The 21,775-nt window shown below is 39.9% G+C and overlaps 6 protein-coding genes across 9 annotated transcripts; 4 read left to right on the top strand and 2 right to left on the bottom strand.

Moving 5' to 3' along the window:
* Nucleotides 1-74: 74 nt before the first annotated feature.
* LOC133725895 (chlorophyll a-b binding protein 151, chloroplastic) lies at nt 75-1,461 on the top strand. Its single transcript, XM_062153296.1, has 2 exons — nt 75-284; nt 631-1,461. The coding sequence occupies exons 1-2, from the start codon at nt 139-141 to the stop codon at nt 1,280-1,282; spliced, it is 798 nt and encodes a 265-aa protein (XP_062009280.1). The 5' UTR covers nt 75-138; the 3' UTR covers nt 1,283-1,461.
* Nucleotides 1,462-2,848: 1,387 nt separating this feature from the next.
* Nucleotides 2,849-4,295, top strand: LOC133725897 (chlorophyll a-b binding protein 151, chloroplastic-like). Its single transcript, XM_062153298.1, has 2 exons — nt 2,849-3,188; nt 3,449-4,295. Exons 1-2 carry the CDS (start codon nt 3,043-3,045, stop codon nt 4,098-4,100), a joined length of 798 nt encoding a protein of 265 aa, XP_062009282.1. The 5' UTR covers nt 2,849-3,042; the 3' UTR covers nt 4,101-4,295.
* LOC133725896 (pentatricopeptide repeat-containing protein At1g08070, chloroplastic-like) lies at nt 4,177-7,589 on the bottom strand. Its single transcript, XM_062153297.1, has 2 exons — nt 5,328-7,589; nt 4,177-4,316 (listed from the first exon to the last, which is right to left on the bottom strand). Exon 1 carries the CDS (start codon nt 7,476-7,478, stop codon nt 5,430-5,432), a length of 2,049 nt encoding a protein of 682 aa, XP_062009281.1. The 5' UTR covers nt 7,479-7,589; the 3' UTR covers nt 4,177-4,316; nt 5,328-5,429.
* An 856-nt stretch (nt 7,590-8,445) lies between these two features.
* LOC133725898 (pentatricopeptide repeat-containing protein At5g65560-like) lies at nt 8,446-17,070 on the top strand. Of its 4 annotated transcripts, none has more exons than XM_062153299.1 (4): nt 8,446-11,596; nt 11,862-11,976; nt 12,403-12,466; nt 15,839-17,070. In XM_062153299.1, the coding sequence occupies exon 1, from the start codon at nt 8,651-8,653 to the stop codon at nt 11,429-11,431; it is 2,781 nt and encodes a 926-aa protein (XP_062009283.1). In that variant the 5' UTR covers nt 8,446-8,650; the 3' UTR covers nt 11,432-11,596; nt 11,862-11,976; nt 12,403-12,466; nt 15,839-17,070. The 4 variants fall into 4 exon arrangements, with proteins under 4 accessions (XP_062009283.1, XP_062009284.1, XP_062009285.1 ...); XM_062153300.1 differs by lacking the exon at nt 15,839-17,070 and adding an exon at nt 13,046-14,554; XM_062153301.1 differs by lacking the exon at nt 11,862-11,976.
* An 834-nt stretch (nt 17,071-17,904) lies between these two features.
* LOC133743714 (uncharacterized) lies at nt 17,905-19,398 on the top strand. The gene has a single exon (XM_062171750.1). The coding sequence runs from the start codon at nt 18,048-18,050 to the stop codon at nt 19,395-19,397; it is 1,350 nt and encodes a 449-aa protein (XP_062027734.1). The 5' UTR covers nt 17,905-18,047; the 3' UTR covers nt 19,398.
* A 327-nt stretch (nt 19,399-19,725) lies between these two features.
* Nucleotides 19,726-20,817, bottom strand: LOC133743718 (uncharacterized). The gene is made up of 2 exons (XM_062171752.1): nt 20,455-20,817; nt 19,726-20,345 (listed from the first exon to the last, which is right to left on the bottom strand). The coding sequence occupies exons 1-2, from the start codon at nt 20,749-20,751 to the stop codon at nt 19,791-19,793; spliced, it is 852 nt and encodes a 283-aa protein (XP_062027736.1). The 5' UTR covers nt 20,752-20,817; the 3' UTR covers nt 19,726-19,790.
* Nucleotides 20,818-21,775: the final 958 nt, after the last annotated feature.

Below are 21,775 nucleotides of genomic sequence, written 5' to 3' on the forward strand. Positions count from 1 at the left end.
AGCTGCTGATGTGTAGATATCCTAATCCACATCATCTCCTCATTCCCATTATAACATCCCCACTCTCTCCTTGTTCTAAACATCTTCATTTCATAGCCAAAACAACACCACCCTCATCTCAGAGAGAAACACACAGTCATGGCAACCTCTGCTATCCAGCAATCCGCCTTTGCCGGCCAGACTGCTTTGAAGCCATCGAATGAGCTCGTCCGAAAGATTGGCGGCCTTGGTGGTGGCCGTATCTCCATGAGGCGCACTATCAAAAGTGCCCCAGAAAGCATATGGTAAGTACATTTCTGAAATTGCATACATTTGACTTGGTCACTAGTAAATGTTATGATCTTTGGCTAAATATAATTGCACGAAATTATAGTCACTAGTAAAACTACATTGAAATGACTACAATCGAACTATGCTATGATCTACCATCCAAAGTTATAATTGAAATGACTATAATTTGATTATTGTTTCGATCTATGAGATCACTTAAGTATGGATTTAAGAGATTGCATATGAATCCTCAACTCTATTCTAATAATCAAATTACATAAGACCAAGGTTAATAATCGAATTTCACATCCATATCTTTTCTTTCAATGCTGACATATTTACATGTGCTTAACAAAATAGGTACGGTCCAGACCGCCCAAAATACTTGGGACCATTCTCGGAGCAAACTCCATCCTACTTGACCGGAGAATTCCCCGGTGACTACGGATGGGACACTGCTGGGCTATCCGCGGACCCCGAAACCTTTGCTAAGAACCGTGAGCTCGAGGTGATCCACTGCCGATGGGCCATGCTTGGTGCATTGGGCTGCGTCTTCCCAGAAGTCTTGTCCAAGAACGGTGTCAAGTTCGGCGAGGCTGTTTGGTTCAAGGCCGGGTCTCAAATCTTCTCCGAGGGTGGCTTGGACTACCTCGGCAACCCAAACCTCGTCCACGCCCAGAGCATCCTGGCAATCTGGGCCGTCCAGGTTGTCCTCATGGGCTTCATTGAGGGATACAGAATTGGTGGAGGCCCACTTGGTGAGGGTCTTGACCCACTTTACCCAGGAGGTGCCTTTGACCCACTTGGATTGGCTGATGACCCAGAAGCCTTTGCTGAGCTTAAGGTGAAGGAAATCAAGAATGGAAGACTGGCAATGACCTCCATGTTTGGTTTCTTTGTTCAGGCAATTGTTACCGGAAAGGGGCCAATTGAGAACCTCTATGACCACGTTGCTGATCCCGTGGCCAACAATGCATGGGCATACGCTACCAACTTCGTCCCCGGAAAGTGAAGAGGAAACCTAGCTAGAATGATCAATGGTTGTTTTCATCTGTAACATTACCCAAATTTGTTAGCTTTGTTGAGGGTGTCTTTCTGTGGACTCCATTATTAGTTCTGTAATTTACTAGTACAAATTCCTTGTATGGAAATCACTGTGTCCAGTAAAAATACCCAGCTCTTGTGCTTGAACTCCTTATTTTGTCTAAAATGTGCTGCATATTCTCATCTGCATGTTAACAGATGAAACTTTTTACTGCAATATATAGGAAAATCTAAATCATAAGAAATTAAATGGACTGCTTCTAACTACCAAAATCTAAAGGAAATAAAAATTGAAAGCTATCCACATCGATAGGTTTCCTCATCCTTTTTCCTCTCTACTTTAGGAAAAAGGCAACTAAAAGTAGGAATGTAGAATGCTATGAAACAGAACAAGTTTTCATTTGCAAATCCATTCCTTTATATCATAAGCTAAAACTGAATCCTTTTATATGATAAGCTAATATTAGTTTTCAGTGGCTATGTGATGTGCTCATGTGCACGTAAAACACTGTACTTTGTATAAAGCATACGGACATGGTACGGTATATTAACTGGGTAAAGATGCAATAGGTTAAAGGCATAGATTTCAGTATGTATGCTTAGAGCATGTTTGGAGGTGTCATTGGGGCATGGGTGTCATGCTAAAACATGACAAACTTTGTCAACACTATTTTTTCTTGAAATTATCATAAGTCTATAGTTGGTGAAACATTATTTTTTGAAGTTGCTCCAAGTAACATAACCTAAAAGTACTGACCCATTTTTCTTTAAAATGTTTCCAAATTTCCGACTATGTAAAATTTTTAAAAATAATTGGGTCAGGATTTTTAAATTCTGTCACTTAAAAAATTGTTCTAAATTTTTTATTGAGAAATCATGATTTTTGAAAAAAAATTTTTATTCAAAATTCCGTGCCAGTTTAAACGAGTTTGGGACATTATTATACGGTGAAACCACATTTTCCATTGTGCTTTGCCCTAGCTTCCATAGGCATTGACGGCAACAATGCAATTTAGGTGGACTCTGATCAACTGAACAATTTGCTCTTAAAGCACAGCATCAAAAGAAGGGAAAAAAAGGGGTGATCCGGCTGCATACCAAAGGTCCAAAAGTAGTTTTCACACGAAAGCATACGGTTGAGCTAGACTTTGGGATTGCATTACTCAGAACAGAAGAGACTCAAAAAACATGTGATGCTCGTATAAGTAGTCAAAACTATCTGCGCAATGTAAACTTGTCAAGCTAGCTAATTCTTCAAAACTACGTCGGAAACAAGTTTGTTCTTCAATGCTGGGGTAATGCAACACCTTCATGAGAAAGCATTCGAGTAATAGATCAAACCAGAGGTTAGACTTTAACTTTTACCATAAATCTACAGATAAAAAGCACCCAACGGAAATATAAGTGGACCTTATATGTTTGTCCGTTTGGTCAGAGCCGCCATGAACTTCCAAATTACAAGTTTCTGTGGTCTGTATTGACCAACCACACATATTTCAGCATATTGCCTCCCACAGGGCCAAGGGAACCTACCCCTCCCTCTAAGAATCAATAAGGAAATCTAAGTCCAATCCAGAAACAATAGATTGCTGCTGATGTGTAGATATCCTAATCCACATCATCATCACCTTCCCATTATATACAGCCGACTCTCTCCTAGTTCTAAACATCTTCATTTCACAGCTAGCACCTGCTCAAGACCACCCTACTTCAAACAGAAAAACAGTCATGGCAACGTCTTCAATCCAGCAGTCAGCATTTGCCGGCCAGACCGTTCTGAAGCAATCGAATGAGCTCATCCAAAAGATTGGCGGCCTTGGTGACGGTCGCATCACCATGAGGCGCACTGTTAAAAGTGCTCCCGAAAGCATATGGTAAGTACCTTGGCTATAGCCTTGAGTACAAGTTAGTTTCTACAAACAACTCTTATAAGACTTCATAGCAGTTATCTTATGATCAGTGCACAAAGCTACAAACTTAGATGTAATCACTGGTAAACAATTATCTTATTACGACTAAATTACAATTATTATAACATTGTATTGTAGCTCAATGCATAAGGTTAAATTGTTGACCAAAATATTTACATCATACCTTTGAATGCTGACACATTCATCTGTACTTGACTAAACAGGTATGGCCCTGACCGCCCAAAATACTTGGGACCATTCTCCGAGCAAACTCCATCCTACTTGACTGGTGAATTCCCAGGTGACTACGGATGGGACACTGCTGGACTATCTGCAGACCCCGAGACCTTTGCCAAAAACCGTGAGCTTGAGGTGATCCACAGCCGATGGGCAATGCTTGGTGCATTGGGCTGCGTCTTCCCAGAAGTCTTGTCCAAGAATGGTGTCAAGTTCGGTGAGGCTGTTTGGTTCAAGGCCGGGTCCCAAATCTTTTCAGAGGGCGGCCTTGACTATCTTGGCAACCCGAACCTTGTCCATGCCCAGAGCATTTTGGCAATCTGGGCTGTCCAAGTTGTCCTCATGGGATTTGTTGAGGGATACAGAGTCGGTGGAGGACCACTTGGCGAAGGTCTGGATCCACTTTACCCTGGAGGATCATTTGACCCACTTGGACTCGCTGATGATCCTGAAGCCTTTGCTGAACTGAAGGTGAAGGAACTCAAAAATGGGCGGCTGGCAATGACCTCAATGTTTGGATTCTTTGTTCAGGCTATTGTCACTGGAAAGGGTCCCGTTGAGAACCTCTATGACCATGTTGCTGATCCAGTGGCTAACAATGCATGGGCTTATGCCACAAACTTCGTCCCTGGAAAGTGAAGAAGCTTAAGTCGATGCTTTTGATCTGTAAAACTACCCAAACTTCTTGATGTTGTTGTGGTTGTTTCTCTGGGACCCCATTAGTTCTGATGTAATCTATTTTCCAAAACAAGTTCTGATGTAATTTCTTAGTAGAAACTGCTTGTATCAGAATCACTTTATCCAGTAAAAAGACCAAGCTCATTTGTGGTTGAACTCCTTATCTATCTATATGTCCTGCACATTCAAGAGTTATCATGAACAGATGCATGGTTTGCTGCAATATAAGGTAAATTTAAGCCATAAATGAGATATATGGAAGATATTTATAATTTTAACTATCAAAACAGAAGGGAAAATAAAGAACTGAAACCACATGATTATCTCATTGATCCTAAGTTTCCACATCTTTATCTGTACATTAAGCACACTCAGGTCAATGACTACACATAGAGAGAGTAAAACAATAAAACTGCAACCAACTTAATTTTTTTGAACTGATGGAAATCACCTCTCACTTTAATGTTAGTTAAAAATTGTCTGTATTGCTAAGGCCAATGCACAAGTTTCTAGCCAATACAAAATTATAGGAGGGCAAGGCACACCGCACGTCCCTAATTCAAGGAGGGTCTTATGGCATTGGAACAAGTCATACTGTCACATCAAGACACGCCCTAAGAATAGACTATACTATATTTATAAAATGAACACATACAGAAATGCTTATAATTAAAGTGATAGCAGTGTCTACCCCAAATTGCAAAGATGAGCATAGAATTGGGGTTCAGCACATTAAATTCAATTGGGGTTCAGCACATTAAATTCAATCAGTTCAGTAAGAATATATGAAAGCATAATTCATGTTTCTTCTCAAAAAAAAAAAAAAAAAAAAAAAAAAAAAAAAAAAAAAAAACCTTGAAAATGGAATAGTTATTATCTCCTGTTTAATCTCAGTATAATGAAGATTGCCTATGATACTGGGGGTACCCAGTAAACAAACTTCCACCTATGCAGATGAAAGAAAATATGGCAAATGCTATTATCTCTCAATACAACCTGAGTAGGAGGAACACAAATTAAATCTGAGGGCAATCATATCTGTGTCACAAAAGAGGCTGTTTTTCATGACTCAATGTATGACCACCAAGTCAGTTGGGACGGTAAGATCATTACATCAAGACTGCCCATACTGCTAAACATATCTAAAACAAACACAAAAGAAATGTCTAAGATCAGTAAAAATTATACCATTTGCTGCTCCAATTTTAAGAGTGCAAGCATATATAGGTAAGCCGCTTCTTGCTTGAGGAAATTATCACAGGCATGAAAGCCAGCTGGTTAGGAAGTCAGTCACCAAAAATCTTTGCAAGAACATGACCCATTGGCGAAGTGATGGAAACGACTATTATCTCTGACAACAATCTCACGATTATAGATCTTGGAAAGGAGTTTAGTGACAGAATGGCAATCATTACAGACACGAAGATTCTTTATGATGCGAATAGGACTCCTAGGTTCCAAATTAATTAGACCAAATGCAATAGCCAATCTCTCACTATGGTTTTCCAGTTCAGCTTCCTTCTCCTTTTCATCCTCAAGACACAATAAAACTTGGCTTGTGTCAGGAACATGTCCTGCAGATTTTAGTCTCTCTCTCACCTCACTCAACTTGGAATATATCTCTTTTGTCTGAGGATGGGATTTGTCACCAACAATAAACTCATGAAGCATACCTCTGTGCTCTATGCTACTGCATCCTGGGTCCTTTTTGACACCTCTCTTTTTCATCATTTCTCTTACCTGTGAAACTTTCTCCCACTGATCAGCTGCAGCATACATGTTAGAGAGCACAACGTAGCATCCAATAGTATCTGGAGACACCTCTATCAAATGTTGAGCTGCATAATCACCAATTTCAACATTTCCATGGATCCGGGCACCACTAAGTAAACTCATCCAAATAACTTTGTTTGGTTTCATTGGCATACTCCCAATGACATTCTTTGCCTCGTCCAAACAGCCAGCTCGACATAAAATGTCTACAAAGCAACCATAGTGCTCAATTGTGGGTTCAATTCCATAATCCTTTATCATCATATTGAAATAGTAACGTCCAAGATCGACCAATCCAGCATGGCTACATGCATTCAAGATTCCAATAAAAGTTATAGCATGAGGCTCCATCCCATTTTTGCGCATTTCCAGAAACAGCTGAAGAACCTGGTCAGCCATACCATGCATTCCTAAACCAACAATTATAGCCGTCCAATGCCCCACTTTCTTCCTCTGTATACCTCGAAACACAGCCATTGCACTGTCAATGCTTCCACACTTAGAATACATTTCTATCAACGACGTACCAAGCACACCATCCAATTCAAACCCATGTTTCACCATCACACAATGAACCAATCTCCCCTTACTCAAAGCAGCTAATCCCGAAACAGCAGAAAGCACACTGACCAATGTAGCAGGAGTAGGCCTAAGATCTTCTTCCAAAATCTCTGGAAACAACTCCAACGCTTCCGCAAACCTCCCATTAAACTCATAACCAGCAATCATCGAATTCCATGTTATCACATCTCTAGTCACCATCTGACTAAACAACTCCCTCGCCGTCTCAAAGTCCCTAGCTTTCATGTACCCATTGATCATGGCATTCCAAGAAACCATATTCTTATCCGGCATCCTATCAAAAACCTCCCTAGCCTTCTCTACATTCCCACATTTGGACAACCCATCAACCAAAACCGTCCACGAAAACGAATCCCTCTCCTCCATCTGATCAAACAACTCCACAGCAACATCAACTCTCCCACACCTAGCGTACCCATCAATCAAAGAATTCCACGCCACCAAATCCCTCTCACGCATTTCATCGAACACCTTCCGCGCAGACTCAATCTCACCACATTTGGAGTACATACTCACCAAGCTGCTCTGCACAAACTTATCCAAGCCCAGCCCAATTTTCAAGCCCAGCCCGTGAATCTGCTTCCCTTCCTCCACCGCGTTCAGCCTCGCACAGCCCTTGATCACACACGGCAACGTGAAGTTATCCGGCGCGTGGCGGTGGAGGACCAATTCGCGGAACAAAACGACGGCGTCGTGGGAGCGCTGGTTGGTGACGTGGGATTTGATGAGGACGTTCCAGGAGACCAAGTTGGGGTCTTGGATTTGGGTGAAGACGGAGCGGGCGTAGGTGAGGTGGTTGATTTTGGGGTCGGCGTAGAGAGAGAAGAGGCGGGAAGCGATTAAAGGGTTGGTGAAAGCTCCGATCTTGAGGGCGAGGGCGTGGAGCTGGGTTGCTTCTTGTAGGGTTTTGCAGCTCTGGAGGAGAGAAAAGGAGAGGTTTTGGGGAGAGGGAGGGAGGGAGTGAGAAGGTGTGAGCTGCAGCATTGCTTTTGGGTTTCAGGGGAGTTTACAAGCGGATTAGATAGTGTACAAGACGATGGGTCTGTCCATGGCTTACTGATAAAGCTTTTTTTTTGGTTAATTATTTCTTTTTAACTTTCTATTCCCGGACAAACCAAATATCGAAATAGAAATGTCAGTCTAGTTAGCGTGTGACGCCGCAGGAAGGCTCACTGAAATCCGAGTTGAAGGTGACTCCGAGTTGGTCATTGATTGCATTCATGGAAAGTGTGATGTTCCTTTGGCATATAAAACTTGTCATTAGAGACATCATTAACATGAAGAATAACTTCTCATGGAGTGTTAGCTCAGTAGTTAGAGCATCCACTACCTAGGATCCAAGTCCTGAGTTCGAGTCACCATGTCTCATCGTATCTCTTTTAACCATATATATACAGTTGCGGAAGTCAGTCGCTCATTGCAAGCCGGTCGAGTTTGAGATAATGGATTGCCAAACAGACTTTTGTTTCTAGTTTTTTGTAATAGTCGTTTTTTATATATATATATATATATATATATATATATATATATATATATATATACAATTAAACTCAATACATGTGGTCGAGATTCTTATCCCTAACCATCCTTAAAAAAACTGTCTTTTAATGAGCACTACAGTCACTATTGTTATTTTTCAATTTCATGAAGAAAAAAAAATTGATTTTGCTTTCCACAAACCAAGTTTTTTTTAGATCTTTCGTGTCCAAACACATCCACTAGTACAAACCAAAAGAATTATTTTCTCGCCTTTATTTTCTTCTTCTATTGTCCTTTTTTGTTCATTGCTAAAGTGTGCTATCACTCTTAGTCGGAACTTAATTTGGATAAAGCTTGAGAAATGACGGTCTAACGGACCGAAAAAAGAGCTTTTACTTTTACCTTTTATCCTTTTTCCCGGAAGAAAAATAACCCTAGTTTTACTCAACAGTCTTAACGGACCTCTCATATCCTCCTCCCACTTTCACAGTTTCACAAAGCAAAACCAGCAGCAGCCTAACCCTATGGTTCTCCAATGACCACGTTCACCAACTCGGCGAGTCGACTCACTCTCCCCTACCAACCAACCCCTCTCAATTCCCAGATCCCTCAAAACCCACTAAAGAACCCATCTAACCCATCTTCCACAATCCCTAATGACCTCCACATAGCCCAAAATGTTAAACCCCATCAAAACCCCAACTCTCCTTCACGTCAGAACCCTCCAATCTCTATTGGGTCCTCACCATTTTCCCAAACTCTCATCAAGAACCAAGCTTTTCACCCATCCCTGTCACTCCTCCCCAAACCCTTTCCCAAACTTGGTCTCCAAAATCTGTGACATTTTGAGTGACCCCAAATGGGAAAAAAGCTCAGAGCTTTTGGGTCTGATCCACAATCTCAGAACCTATCACATGTTGAAGATTATTCAGACTCACAGGAACACAGACTCGGCTTTGAGATTCTTCTTCTGGGTTTCGAGGAGAAAACCTTACAAGCATGACATGAGCTGCTTTGTTTCAATGCTGGATAGGCTTGTGAGGGAGAAGCTTTTCGGGCCGGCAGACCATGTAAGGCTTTTGCTTGTTAAAGCTTGTAGGAATGAGGAAGAGCTTAAATGGGTGATTGGGTATTTGAATGAAAAGAAAAGAACTGGTTTTGGGTTTACATTGTATAGTTTCAATACGCTTTTGATTCAGTTGGGCAAGTTTGAGATGGTTAGTGAAGCTCAAAATGTGTATAATGAGATACTAAGTAGTGAGGTTAAGCCGAGTCTGTTGACATTTAATACTATGATCAATATATTGTGCAAGAAGGGCAAGGTTCAGGAAGCAGAGTTGATTTTGAGCAGGATTATGCAGTATGAAATGTTGCCGGATGTTTTTACTTATACATCGTTGGTTCTTGGGCATTGTAGAAGTGGTAACTTAAATTTGGCATTTGAGGTTTATGACCGGATGGTGAAGGCAGGTTGTGACCCGAATTCAGTTACGTACTCAACACTTATTAATGGGTTATGCAATGAGGGGAGGGTGGATGAGGCACTGGATATGCTTGATGAAATGATAGGGAAGGGGATTGAACCCACAGTTTATACTTACACTGTCCCAATTACTTCACTTTGTGAGGCAAATCGACCATTGGAAGCAATCAGGCTTTTCGGAAGTATGACGAAGAGGGGTTGCTGTCCGAATATTCATACTTATACAGCATTGATCAGCGGGTTGTCTCGGACAGGGAAACTCGAAGTTGCTATTGGACTCTATCACAAACTGTTGAAGGATGGTATGGTTCCAAGCATGGTTACCTTCAACACAATTATGAATGAAACAATTGAGGCAGGAAGATATGACATGGGTCTGAAGATTATTTATTGGATGGAGAGACATGGTTATGGTATCTCGGAAAATACCCGAACACACAATCATATCATCAAGGGCTTATGCTTGATGGGTAAGATTCACAATGCGATGGCTCTTTTAAGCAAAATGCTTAAAGTGGGACCGTCTCCAAATGTGATTACATATAACACATTGATCAATGGATACCTCAATAGAGGTAATCTAAACAATGCTCTGAGGTTATTAGAGTTGATGAAAGGGAGAGGATGTAAACTAGATGAGTGGACATATACCGAAGTTATTTCTGGGTGTTGCAAGGCGCACAAGTCTGAATTTGCATTTAATCTTTTCCATGATATGTTAAAACAGGGCATTAGCCCAAATCAGGTCACTTACAACGTTTTGATTGTTGGATGCTGTAATGAGGGGAAGGTAGATGCTGCCTCGTCATTTTTCAAGCAAATGGAAGAGAATGGTTGCTCTCCAGATATTGAAAGCTACAATGCCATTATACATCGTTTGTCAAAAGACAATCAATTTGCTAAAGCCAAGCAACTGTGTAAAAAGATGGTGGATCAAGGACTGCTTCCGAATGTCATTACCTACACATCTTTAATTGATGGCCTCTGTAAGAATGGTAGTACTGACCTTGCGTTCAGGATTTTCCATGAAATGAGAGAAAGAGATTGCTTGCCGAACTTGTACACTTATAGTTCACTTGTTTTTGGGTTATGTCAGGAAGGCAAGGCTGATGATGCTGAGAGGTTACTTGAAGAAATGGAGAGGGAAGGATTGGTTCCTGATGTGGTAACATTTACCACGCTCATTAATGGTTTTGTTATGCTTGGTAGGCTAGATCATGCATTCTTACTTCTTAAGCGAATGGTTGATGTTGGCTGCAAACCCAACTATTTTACTTTTACTGTGTTGGTCAAAGGGTTGCAAAGGGAAAGTCAGTTACTCACAGAAAAGGTTGTGGGCCTTGTCGCGCAACATGAAGCACAGTGTGGTTCCAGCTCTGACAAGAGATTCAACTTTTTTGAGATATTATGTAATCTCCTAGCTAGGATGTCAGAGAATGGATGTGAACCAACTATTGATACCTACAGTATTTTAGTGAGAGGCTTGTGTGAAGATCGCAAATATGATGAAGTAGATCAGTTGGTGGAGCATATGAAAGAGAAAGGCCTGTATCCCAGTGAAGAGTTTTACAGGCCTCTATTCTTTGCTCATTGCAAAAACTTAAAACTGGACTCTGCTCTGGAAATCTTTGGCTTGATGGCAGATAGAGGCTTTAAGGTTAACTTTTCAACCTATACAGCACTTATTTGTGCTCTCTGCAGGGCAAAACGGATGGAAGAAGCTGAAACGTTGTTGAAAAGTATGCTAGAATGCCAGTGGAATGCTGATGAGATTGTTTGGACTGTATTAATCGATGGGTTACTGAAAAAAGGGCAGTCAGATCCATGCATGCAGCTTCTTCATGTTATTGAATCTCAAAACTGCAGTCTCTGGGTCGAGACATATGCTATCTTGGCCAGAGAACTTTCTCATGTAAACAAAACTATGGCGACTTCTCAAATTGCTGACAGAGCGATAGATTTAGAAGTACATTGATCATGGTTTCATTATACACATGAAGACACAAAGCATTCTGTGGTCTTCAGGAGGAGATCTGGTAAATGAGATCCATTGCCAACAAATCCAAATGAAACCTTTTTCCGCCTGAGCTATTGATATTCTTCATCTGTGACCAGTTTGCAGCTTGCTCATACATAAATGGTAAGTAGATAGCATTTCCTAACATTATTAACATATGTTTCTTTCCATTACTCTGTATGATAACTATGTGCATGCTTCAGTTCTGTTAGCTTTTTGATTGATTTTGATGGCAATATTTGTCAATGCTCACCAAAAAAAAAATAGTCGGGGATGTTTGGTTTGAGATAGATTGAAAATTGGGTCTGCATGAAGTGGCTTCCTGAGGTAGACATACAGTTTAGTTAGGTAAAGTATACACCTTTTATTAATTGCTTTTGGTGTGCAGTTGATGGTTGGGTGCACCATGCACCAATTGGGTATTTCTGGTAGTTGGCTTCGGGTGTTCTGTGCATAGCAAAGTGTCAAAATTACGGCTTCGCCACGTGGCACGATAAAGAAAGGTGGATGTGCAAGAATCTTCCAATTACATATACATGAAACATAGTTATATCTAGAATTGAAATGATTACTCTACCCCATAGTTTGGATTTCTAAGTGTCAAAGTAGTCATCTCATACCGGTGTATAACTTTGTGGCCAAGGCTTTGGACTGCCCACTGAGGTTTGAAAGCTTGTATGGTGGTGGTGGTCCTGCTCTCAAAGCAGAAACCAAAGAAATGAAAAAAAATGGTCATCTCATGACCCATCTGCTTAAAGTCTCTTGTATAATCAAAATGTACATTTGTTACTAAAGGGAAGATTATATAGTTGAAACATGGATGTATATGATCATCTTGCTGGTTTGTTACCATTTTACATGCTTGCACCATATTTCTGCTGGCATAATAAAATGGACTGAGGGTTAGTCATGGCATTATGTACTTTCAGGTGATGCAGCTTGGATGTTCTCATCGGAAAGCTTCCTAATAACTTATGACAAGAAGATGTTAAGGTACACCTTGTTTGACTCCTACACTGGATTATTTCGTAGTCATAGAACTCACAGAATTGATTCATTGTATTCTTTACACCAAGATTCATTAATAAAATATACTCAGGTTACAGTAGTATATGTTGAGGCCTGATTTAGTAACAATTTTTGTTTTCGTTTCTTTTAATTTTAATTTGCATTCTATATATTTCCCTTAACAATTCTCTCCTCTCTCATATTATTCTTATAAAAGAAAAGGAAACTAAATATTAAATAATTCTTTGGATCATTGGCTACTGCTCAATTGTGTTGTCGACATTACCAGTTTGTTATAAATCATCAACAAAAGTTGTTTACAGTTGCAACCTGATTTAAACCGATAGTTTTTATGATTCAGGGATTCCCAGATGCTGATCATTAATAGTTGACATGAGGATATTCATTAAAGTAGACATAGTTAGTGAGGTCATTTATATAAAGCTCAATTTGCACCAAGACTTTTTAGAATGAAATGCCAAGTTCCATATTACTGAACAAGCTTACCACTTTTTGAGCTTGCCTCAAGTTGTTCTAATATTGCTAAGGATGAAACACTGACAGCCCCAGAGTTGAGAACTACTGCTAGATGTACAACTCGAATTCTTGGGTCAAGATGAGCTCAAGTTCAGTAGTCTCTGTAAGTAAAGGGGAAAAATTACCTACATCAATAAGAGAAAGGTAAAGTTCCCAATGAACATAATACAAAGGTCACTACGTCCTGCTATGGTGTTGGCTTTTTGACTACCACCTAGCTAAAAGCATAATTTCCCATATACTGTATTCCACAATTGGATGAAGTTTTCTCCTTTTCTTATCGTGTCAGTGGCCTCTTGAATCTTTGTGACTCTGTGGGCATTCTTTGTTGGGGAAATGATCATTTACCCAATTTCAGCTTAAAAATTGTCCACTTGCTCCCCCAACAGTTTTTTAACCCCATTTACCCAAAACACTCTAAGGGATTATTTCCCTAATACCCAATTAATTCTTTTTTTATTCTTTTTATTTATTTTTGGGACTTTTTTGCCCTTTCCTTCTTTCTCACTTAGAGAGAGAAGTCATCCTCCACCTTGCTGTGCACCGGTGACCAGTGGCCGGCCGCGGTCTCCGGTGACCGGAGTCCGGCGTCCAGTGACCGGAATCCGACAACCAGTCACCGGAATCCCGAATCCGACTGCCGGACTGGTGACCGGATTTCGTCGTCTGATTTTATTACCCCCTAATAATTATATTATTGCTCCCCAATAATCATATTATTGCTCCCCAATAAACTTGTTATTGGGGATCAATAATTAGTGAAAAATGAAGATGTTTTGAATTTTGAAAGCTTTCGGAGGTTTATCCAAATAAATAATCTTATTATTGCCTCCCAATAATCTTATTATTGCCCCAGTAAACATTTTATTGCCCCTCAGTAATCTTATTATTGTCTTCCAATAATCTTATTATTGCCAACTAAATCATAATAAAAAAAGCAATCACTACTGGAAAAATAAAATTTGACCAGCTAGGAAATGTAGTGGGTAGCAAAAAAAAAAAAAAACTAGAAACTGATTTGGGCACCCTGTAAAGCTTTGGGCACCCAATCACCATCTTCGGCGGCACCGTGGCTTCGTCTCCGGCTTCTGAAGGCTATACGTCGGTCGACGTTCGGGTCTGGACGACGAGTCGGTCGTTTTATAAGCCGTCTATCGCTCTTGGAGGCTGAAGAAGCTCCAGCGCCGGCTCCGATCGCTGTAATTTCGAGTCAGCCACATCGGGCGTTTGGGTGGGTTGCGGATCTGCTAAGGAACGACAAAGCCTCCATGGATGGACGCCCCCGTCCAGTCCCCAACGCCGTCCAATCCCCAACGCTTAGCTCCTGACGAATCGGTGTCCAATCCTCGTCCGGCAAAGACTGTAGTGAACTCGGCGTCTTCGAGTCGAGTCGACGGAGGTGGTGGTCACCTGCTCAGTTGACGTGACAGGGGGGGAGAGAAAGAGAGAGAGAGATCCGGCGAAGACTGCAGTGAACTTGGCGTCTTCGAGTCGACGGAGGTGGTGGTCACTTTGCTCAGTTGACGTTACAGGGGGGGGAGAGAGAGAGAGAGAGAGAAGGTTGTAATTTATTAATTAGACTGGGGTAAAAATGTCAATTGTGCTTAAATTGTGTAAATAGAAGTAAAAAACTCTTAGTGGAGTAAGTGAGCAATTTTCAGGCTAAAATTGGGTAAGTGGTCACGGCCCCTTTGTTTTTCTTTTCTAATTCGCAATTGATATGTAGTTGGAGCTTTTTCTGTTCCTCCTTATTTTGTCTAGAGTCCTTGTAATTCCATTAATTTATGATATAATATTTTTTTTTGGCTTAATATTGGTGGCTTTTGATTGGTCAGTCTCTTATGCTTCTTGATATTGTTTGCGTAGTCTGATACTCTGATTACAGAAGGACGAGAAGCCATTTGGTCTTGTATGAGCGGCTTTCTTTCCCAACAGTATTAATTCTATCATGTAATTGAAAATTTATTTCTGCAATTCTAATTGAACCTGCAGTGATTGAAGTCTTATAAAACAGATGTTTTTCTCAATAGAGAGAATAAATATTAACCATTACTCTTATATTATTGGTGTCTTGGGTTCAAGTGTTTGGTTTCAAAGGAAGAAACAAAGAAGGCCAACCACTATGGCAAATGTATTTCTTTTGTTGATTGTCCATGGGTTGCTCAAGACTATAACAACCCACACTATTATAATTTCCACAGTAGCTAGTCTCTCTCAACTTTGTTTTTTCTCTTTGTAGCAAAGAAAAATTTCGGTCTTTTCTTCTGAAACAACATGATCAAAATGTAATATAATGTTTATTTAGTTATGCAAAATCATTGATGATAGATATCTTACTCAACTTGTTTGGTTACTTGTACCAAAACAATCAAGGCCTTGCGCACGTCAATGTATTGACTAGATAGAATTTTCTGTTACACTTGCCACAGCCAATTGTAGGGAAGATTTTTCTCATTTTCATAGACATTCTTAGATACAAACTGGTTGTATCTGTCCAATCACATGCTAGGTTGCATGATGAGGAAGTAAAAAATTATAGTTGTATTTTTTTTTTTTTTAGAATTAAAAATTATAGTTGTATACTACCAGTTATATCGAAGATTTTCTCCAGTTTTTGCCTGCATACTGTTTTACTGATTACCTGTCCCATAGACCCAAAAAGTAGAATCAACATGAAAGATTTACTCAATTTTTTTTTTTTTTGAAATTTACTCAATTACTTCTCTCAGTTTTGAAGTGATTGAGTATACATAAAGATCTAAAAGACAAACAGAGATGTTTCTTGTGCTTCATATTTTAATGCTAGCCTTTCTTGCCCAGCTGCATATACAAAGTGCATGAAATGTGCAAACTCATCAAGGATTCCTTTCCATTTTGCCATGTGCAAGAGTCTCAATCAAAAACATCATCCCTCCAAATATATTCCTTCTCACCCTTGTCTTGTCTTTTCTATATAAACCCCAAACCTCTCACTTCATGAACTCCATCTTCAAAAGCCAGAGAATAGAAAGGCACAAAAGAATCAATATTCACCCAGAGGCCCCCCAGAGATAAATCAGAGCCATCGATGCCAACACAGACTTAAAAGACAATAAGACACAAAGCATTACCTAATTATTGATTCCTCTAAACTCTCTTCCAAATGCTACTTCCATTTTCGATTTGGACTCACTCTCTTGCTCTCTTCCTCTTTCATAAAGTCCTTTTGCCTAACCATCCACCAACCCAGCCTTCTCTATATTAGCCTTTCAGCCCTTTCTCCTTGGAATTTTGCAGCACAGCAGCTGATTCGTATTTGTATTACATCATCATAAAATCACTTGGAAAGTCCCATTTTGCGTATTTAAGTGCTAAACACAACACAACCCATTTTCTATATAAACACTTTGAGTTCATTTTGGCCCTTCACTACCAATCATAGCCTAAACCAAACAAAAGACCACCCACCCTTTACTCTTCAAACTCTTCTTCTTCAATGGGTAGGCACAGCTCTGATCCGATTATGGTTAGTTCTTCCATTGCTCTCTTGCAAGAGAGGTTCAGACAGTTGCAGAAAGTGAAGGAGAGGAGGGAGGAGCAACAGCTTCTGCAGTTTTTGTCCGAGACAGAAAGGGTTGCACCTTCAACGAGGCATTTTGAGCCTGCAAGGCCCTCTTTCCAATCTGATATGGTGCTTCCTCCCAGGCCGTGTACTCCTGCAGCAGACTCATCACTCTCTCTGGGGCTCAATTTGCAGCCTAAACAAGTTGATTATTGTGTCATGAAGACTGCACATCCATTCTCAACCTCATCAACCACAACAAGTGCTTCAAGAAAATATGACAATTCAGAGCTTGATACCTCTCTTCATCTATAAACAGATCATCCTGCCTCCACTATCTTTGTGGCTTCTCCATGTTATTTTTTTTCCTTTCTTTTTCTTTGTTCTTTGTATGTAATATTAGAGAGTGTAACTAAATATGACTAATGTTTATTCATCTAAATAATGGAAGAAATAAAAGAAGGAATGGAGGAGCAGTCTGTTGCCCTTCTCTCCATTTTTGGTCCTTTAATGGTTTTGCTTGACCAAATTAAGAAATAATAAGACTTTAGAAAGATTTACAATCAAGAAATGGATTGCAGAAGATGGATTTCTACCTCCAAATATGTCCTATTATAAAGGTCTTTGTTTGAGCAAACATGATTATTAGTTCATAACGATTGAATGATTGATCATGAATAACAAGCCATCAAAGGCTACTAGATTCTTCCTCATTATTCCACTGAAAAATACAAAAAGTATGTGCAATGATTTCATAGACTTAAGATCATTGATTGTTCATACAAATGATTTTAATATTTCATGTAAAATGTCACTATTTACAAAGATGTCGCTTATTCTCCACGTGCTTCCTTAATTTTCACACGAATTCATCTGCTAAACATAATCTACAGTTACCAGTAGTCATAATCACCGCATAAACCCTACATGCTTTAGAGCAAATGCACCCCAAGAGTCAATAGGCAAAGGCAAAAGGCAAGGTCTTGCCTCCTATTTGTGCACTATTCACTAATATTGCCTTTGCCTTCTAATTTTTTCATGCACCCCAAATAGGCAATGTCAATGCCTCTCAATCATTCACTATTTAATCCAATGGTTGTTTTTTTTAGATGTAATCCAATGGTTATTATGCAATAATATTTTTTATCTCATCTCCACCAATCTCATTGTGCCACGTGTCATTATTTAATAACAAAAAATTTAAAATTTTGATAAGATTTTTCAATTGATTTCCTTCTAATAGATGATAAGATTTTGGATTGCTTATTTGATTCCATCACTTGTATAGGAAACACGTGCATGATCTTCAACCTTTTCAATAATGAAGACTCAATATATGAGATGCTCTACTTTTTCACTCAAACCACCAGCTTCTGCCTCTTCTCCACCAAAAGAAAAAAAATAAAGAACATCTTCTGCCTCTCCATTTGTCTACAATCGTTCCCATCCAAAACATTTACCCTACTTTTCATTTTTTCTCTATATGCAATGAATAGGTTGTTGGCAAAATTTCGTCATAATAGTGAGGAAGAAGAAGCACGACGCCTCGCGAATGAAGCAGCCATTGTTGCAGCAGCGGTTGGGTACGAGATGGAGTGTTCCGACCAACCCCGACAACGTGGTTCAAGGCCAGGTCGCTCCCCAAATGTGGACAGATTACGAGAGTCACGAGGCAAGGATCTCATGGAAGACTATTTTGTCGAGCATCCGGTGTTCCCAGATTCAGATTTTCGTCAACGTTACAGAATGCATCGTCCTCTATTCGAGAGCATCTTAACAGCGGTAACGCAATACGATGATTATTTCATTCAAAAGGCAGATGCTCTTGGTGTGTTAGGTTTATCACCCCATCAGAAGCTAACATGCGCATTAAGAATGCTTGCATACGGTGCCGGTGCAAATCAATGTGCTGAAATAACTAGGATGGGAGACTCTACTGCACTTAAGTCACTGAAGAGATTTTGTAGAGCAATAGAAGGTATATATACTTCTTATTACCTTCGTTCTCCTACACCTGAGGATCTTCACAGGCTTCTTAAGAAAGCTCGACGTAGGGGATTTCCAGGAATGCTAGGAAGCATAGATTGTATGCATTGGCAGTGGAAGAACTGTCCAACCGCTTGGGCTGGAGCTTACAGTGGGCGCAAAGGCTATCCAACAATCATTCTTGAAGCGGTTGCCTCATACGATACATATATATGGCATGCGTTCTTCGGAGTGCCCGGTTCATGCAACGATCTCAATGTGCTCGGACAATCCCCAGTTTTCAATGATCTCACAGCTGGAGTAGCCCCTAGGTTCAAATACAAGGTCAACCAGAAAGACTTTGACATGGGATATTATCTAGCAGACGGGATATACCCTAAGTGGCATACATTTGTGAAGACAATTCCGAGACCTATAAATGAGATGCAACAACACTTCTCCAAAAAACAAGAGGGGTATCGAAAAGACGTTGAAAGATGTTTTGGTATCTTGCAAGCTCGTTTTGCCATCCTTAGGGGGGGTGCTCGTTTGTTTAAGAAGGAAACTCTTCGAAGTGTCATGATGACTTGCATCATCCTCCATAATATGATTGTGGAGGATGAGCGGATCGATGATGAATCAGATTTAGAATGTGATGTTGATGGCATTGACTCAATGAGCTTGGATGTGGTAGAGGAATATGAGCAACCCCGTAATGCTTTGCCGTTTGAGCCAGTACGGGTGGGAGTAAATGGAGATAACCTTCCTGGATTCATGGATCGTTATGATCTTGTTCGAGATGAGTATGTTCATCAAATCCTTCAGGAGAATCTAGTAGAGCATAATTGGAAAATAAAAACTGGTGGAGAATAGTAAAACTCGTTTGTTTAATTGGCATGGATAATCTTTCATTGGAGCATAATTCCTGCAAGTTCATTCATGCATAATTGTTGATCAATGTCATATTTCTGTACGTGCATGGTTTGCTTTGATATTAATAAAATTGCATTTTCAATTCTCTATTGTCAATATAAGAAATACTATGATATATACTAGATAAAGATGGTGATACTAGAAGATAAAGTTTTTGGATAAGATGTACTAGAAGATAAACTTGAAATATAAAGTTGGATACTAGATAAAGACTGATACTGGATAAAGACTATGACACTAGATAAAGACTACATGAAAAACCAGCCTAGCCTAGCGAGAACAACAACATTCTAAATAACAACCTAATAACTTAATCAAGCTAGTCTTGAGATATTACAAACCCTCCCAATCATCTGAGGTTTTGTCACGAATAGCTTTCTTTCTTTTCTTCCACCATGCTTTTGATTCTGGAGTCATTATGCTAGTGTCTTTAGCCATAACCCAATTTTCCTCCTTTTGGATTTCTAGTTGCACTTTTTGTAGTTCTAGTTGTTGCTTTTCCACTTCCATTTGTTGCTGCCACTCGATGTGCTTTCTATTTTCTTCATCTCTGATTCTTGTGGCCTCTCTACTAGCTTCACTATTAAATGCAATGTTTTCCATTGCTTGAATATATCGATCTTGCTTTTCGCTAATCTTCCCTTTGAGCTTAGCATCTCTCTTTTGAGCCTTTCTTCCCGGAGGTCTTTCATCAGATGGCTCCGCAATGCACTCTTCATCGTTGTCAGTTGACTGAATTGGTGAATCATCAACTATCTGTGAAGGTTGTGTCACCTCTTTTGGTGGATCCTTGAACTTTGGGTGATCCTTTACCACTTCCCAACAGTGAGTATAGGTGAAACCCTTACCCTTATTTGCACGCTTGTAATACATGTGGGTTTGATATAACTAAACATAATTGCGTTGAACAAAAAAAGTAAATTAGCAAATAACATTACAGAAAAAATCGTTAACATGATAGTGCAAGTAACTAAGATGATACTTCAAAAGTACTAACCTTGTCCATGTTGTTCAAGCCGCTCTCATAATAGTGCTCCGCTTTGCTCACCGCATCATGCCAACTCGCCAAATTTTTTTTTAAATTTTTCCACCTACTTTCGAGTGCTTGATGGGATCGAACTTCGTCCGGATCACCTTCCCAGTTTTGTTCGTAGTGAGCATGAATATTACGCCATAGATGCTTGGCATCTTGATCCTTTCCTACAGAACCACATGAAGTAATAGTTGCCCAAGACTTGCATAATTGTACTTCCTCATCAATTGCCCACTTCGTGCCTGACTTTGAATTTGACATTTAAACACCAAAATGTTTCAGCTAATGAAAAATAATGGAGGTAAAAGTGAGAGAAACTATGCTGCATAGAGATATCTTTGGTGTGGTGAATGAATAAGAAAGAGGGGCTATATATATTTAACACTGATATAGCCGTTGTACGTTTTCTTGGTAAAAACCAGCATAATTACAGCTTTGGGTCAAAAATAGCCGTTGGAACAAAACCATGATTCAAATATATTTGGTTAACTACAAGACGACAAAAGTGATCAACAGCCATTACTTACGTCATCTTCCATGTGAAGCGCATGTGCCAGCCCATGTGCCATTTTGGTCGACCAAGTCAAAGTCCAAGACTTGCCATTGGGCTTGGTCGGGAAGGCTTGTGATCGTCCAACATCACTTGCGGTGCATAGCGCTTTTTTAATTTTTTGCCATTTTGGCTGGTCTTGGACGTCCAAGATCAGTGGGGTGCATTTGCTCTAGTGGAGTGTCAATATTGGTGCTGCAGTCATGAAGAGTGCAGCCCCAACAATCATGTCATGTATCAACTTTTTTAGAGTTTTAGATGTACTGTTTTTAAAGTAATTCCACAAAAATGAAAAAAACTTTCCAATAAATCAGTAAAAAGAAAGCATTGTTATAAAGTGGAGAGAAGATAGAGAGAATAGTTGGGAGGAAATAGTTACATCAAAGTACATAACTAATAAGTATTTACATGGACATCCACATAGATATTTATATTTACAACACTCCCCCTTGGATGTCCACCAATGAATGATGGTATTGGACGCGTTTGTTGTTGCCTCGTTAAAAACATTACCAGGTAACAAAAACCCAGGGGGACAAAAATAACCCTGGTCAAAGGACAAAAAGAGCACAACGCGCATATGTCCTAGGTAGCATACTTCCGGATGCTCCCCCTGATGAGAGTCTCCCCCTGATTGTTGCAAGCCTTAATTATGTATGCGATAAGCTACATGTACCATGTATAGTGGTTTGATGTGTCTATCACTGAAGTGAGACCATGTGTGCTTTGCATATA

This window comes from Rosa rugosa, chromosome 1 (genome assembly GCF_958449725.1).
Source record: "Rosa rugosa chromosome 1, drRosRugo1.1, whole genome shotgun sequence".
NCBI lineage: Eukaryota > Viridiplantae > Streptophyta > Magnoliopsida > Rosales > Rosaceae > Rosa > Rosa rugosa.

Excerpts from the sequence above, each read along its gene's own strand:
- LOC133725895 (XM_062153296.1), top strand. The coding sequence starts at position 139 with ATGGCAACCTCTGCTATCCAGCAATCCGCCTTTGCCGGCCAGACTGCT. Across the intron at positions 285-630 it reads AGTGCCCCAGAAAGCATATG|GTACGGTCCAGACCGCCCAA; the intron begins GTAAGTACATTT and ends TTAACAAAATAG.
- LOC133725897 (XM_062153298.1), top strand. The coding sequence starts at position 3,043 with ATGGCAACGTCTTCAATCCAGCAGTCAGCATTTGCCGGCCAGACCGTT. Across the intron at positions 3,189-3,448 it reads AGTGCTCCCGAAAGCATATG|GTATGGCCCTGACCGCCCAA; the intron begins GTAAGTACCTTG and ends TTGACTAAACAG.
- LOC133743718 (XM_062171752.1), bottom strand. The coding sequence starts at position 20,751 with ATGTCAAATTCAAAGTCAGGCACGAAGTGGGCAATTGATGAGGAAGTA. Across the intron at positions 20,346-20,454 it reads GCTTGAACAACATGGACAAG|TTATATCAAACCCACATGTA; the intron begins GTTAGTACTTTT and ends AATTATGTTTAG.
- LOC133743714 (XM_062171750.1), top strand. The coding sequence starts at position 18,048 with ATGAATAGGTTGTTGGCAAAATTTCGTCATAATAGTGAGGAAGAAGAA.
- LOC133725896 (XM_062153297.1), bottom strand. The coding sequence starts at position 7,478 with ATGCTGCAGCTCACACCTTCTCACTCCCTCCCTCCCTCTCCCCAAAAC.
- LOC133725898 (XM_062153299.1), top strand. The coding sequence starts at position 8,651 with ATGTTAAACCCCATCAAAACCCCAACTCTCCTTCACGTCAGAACCCTC.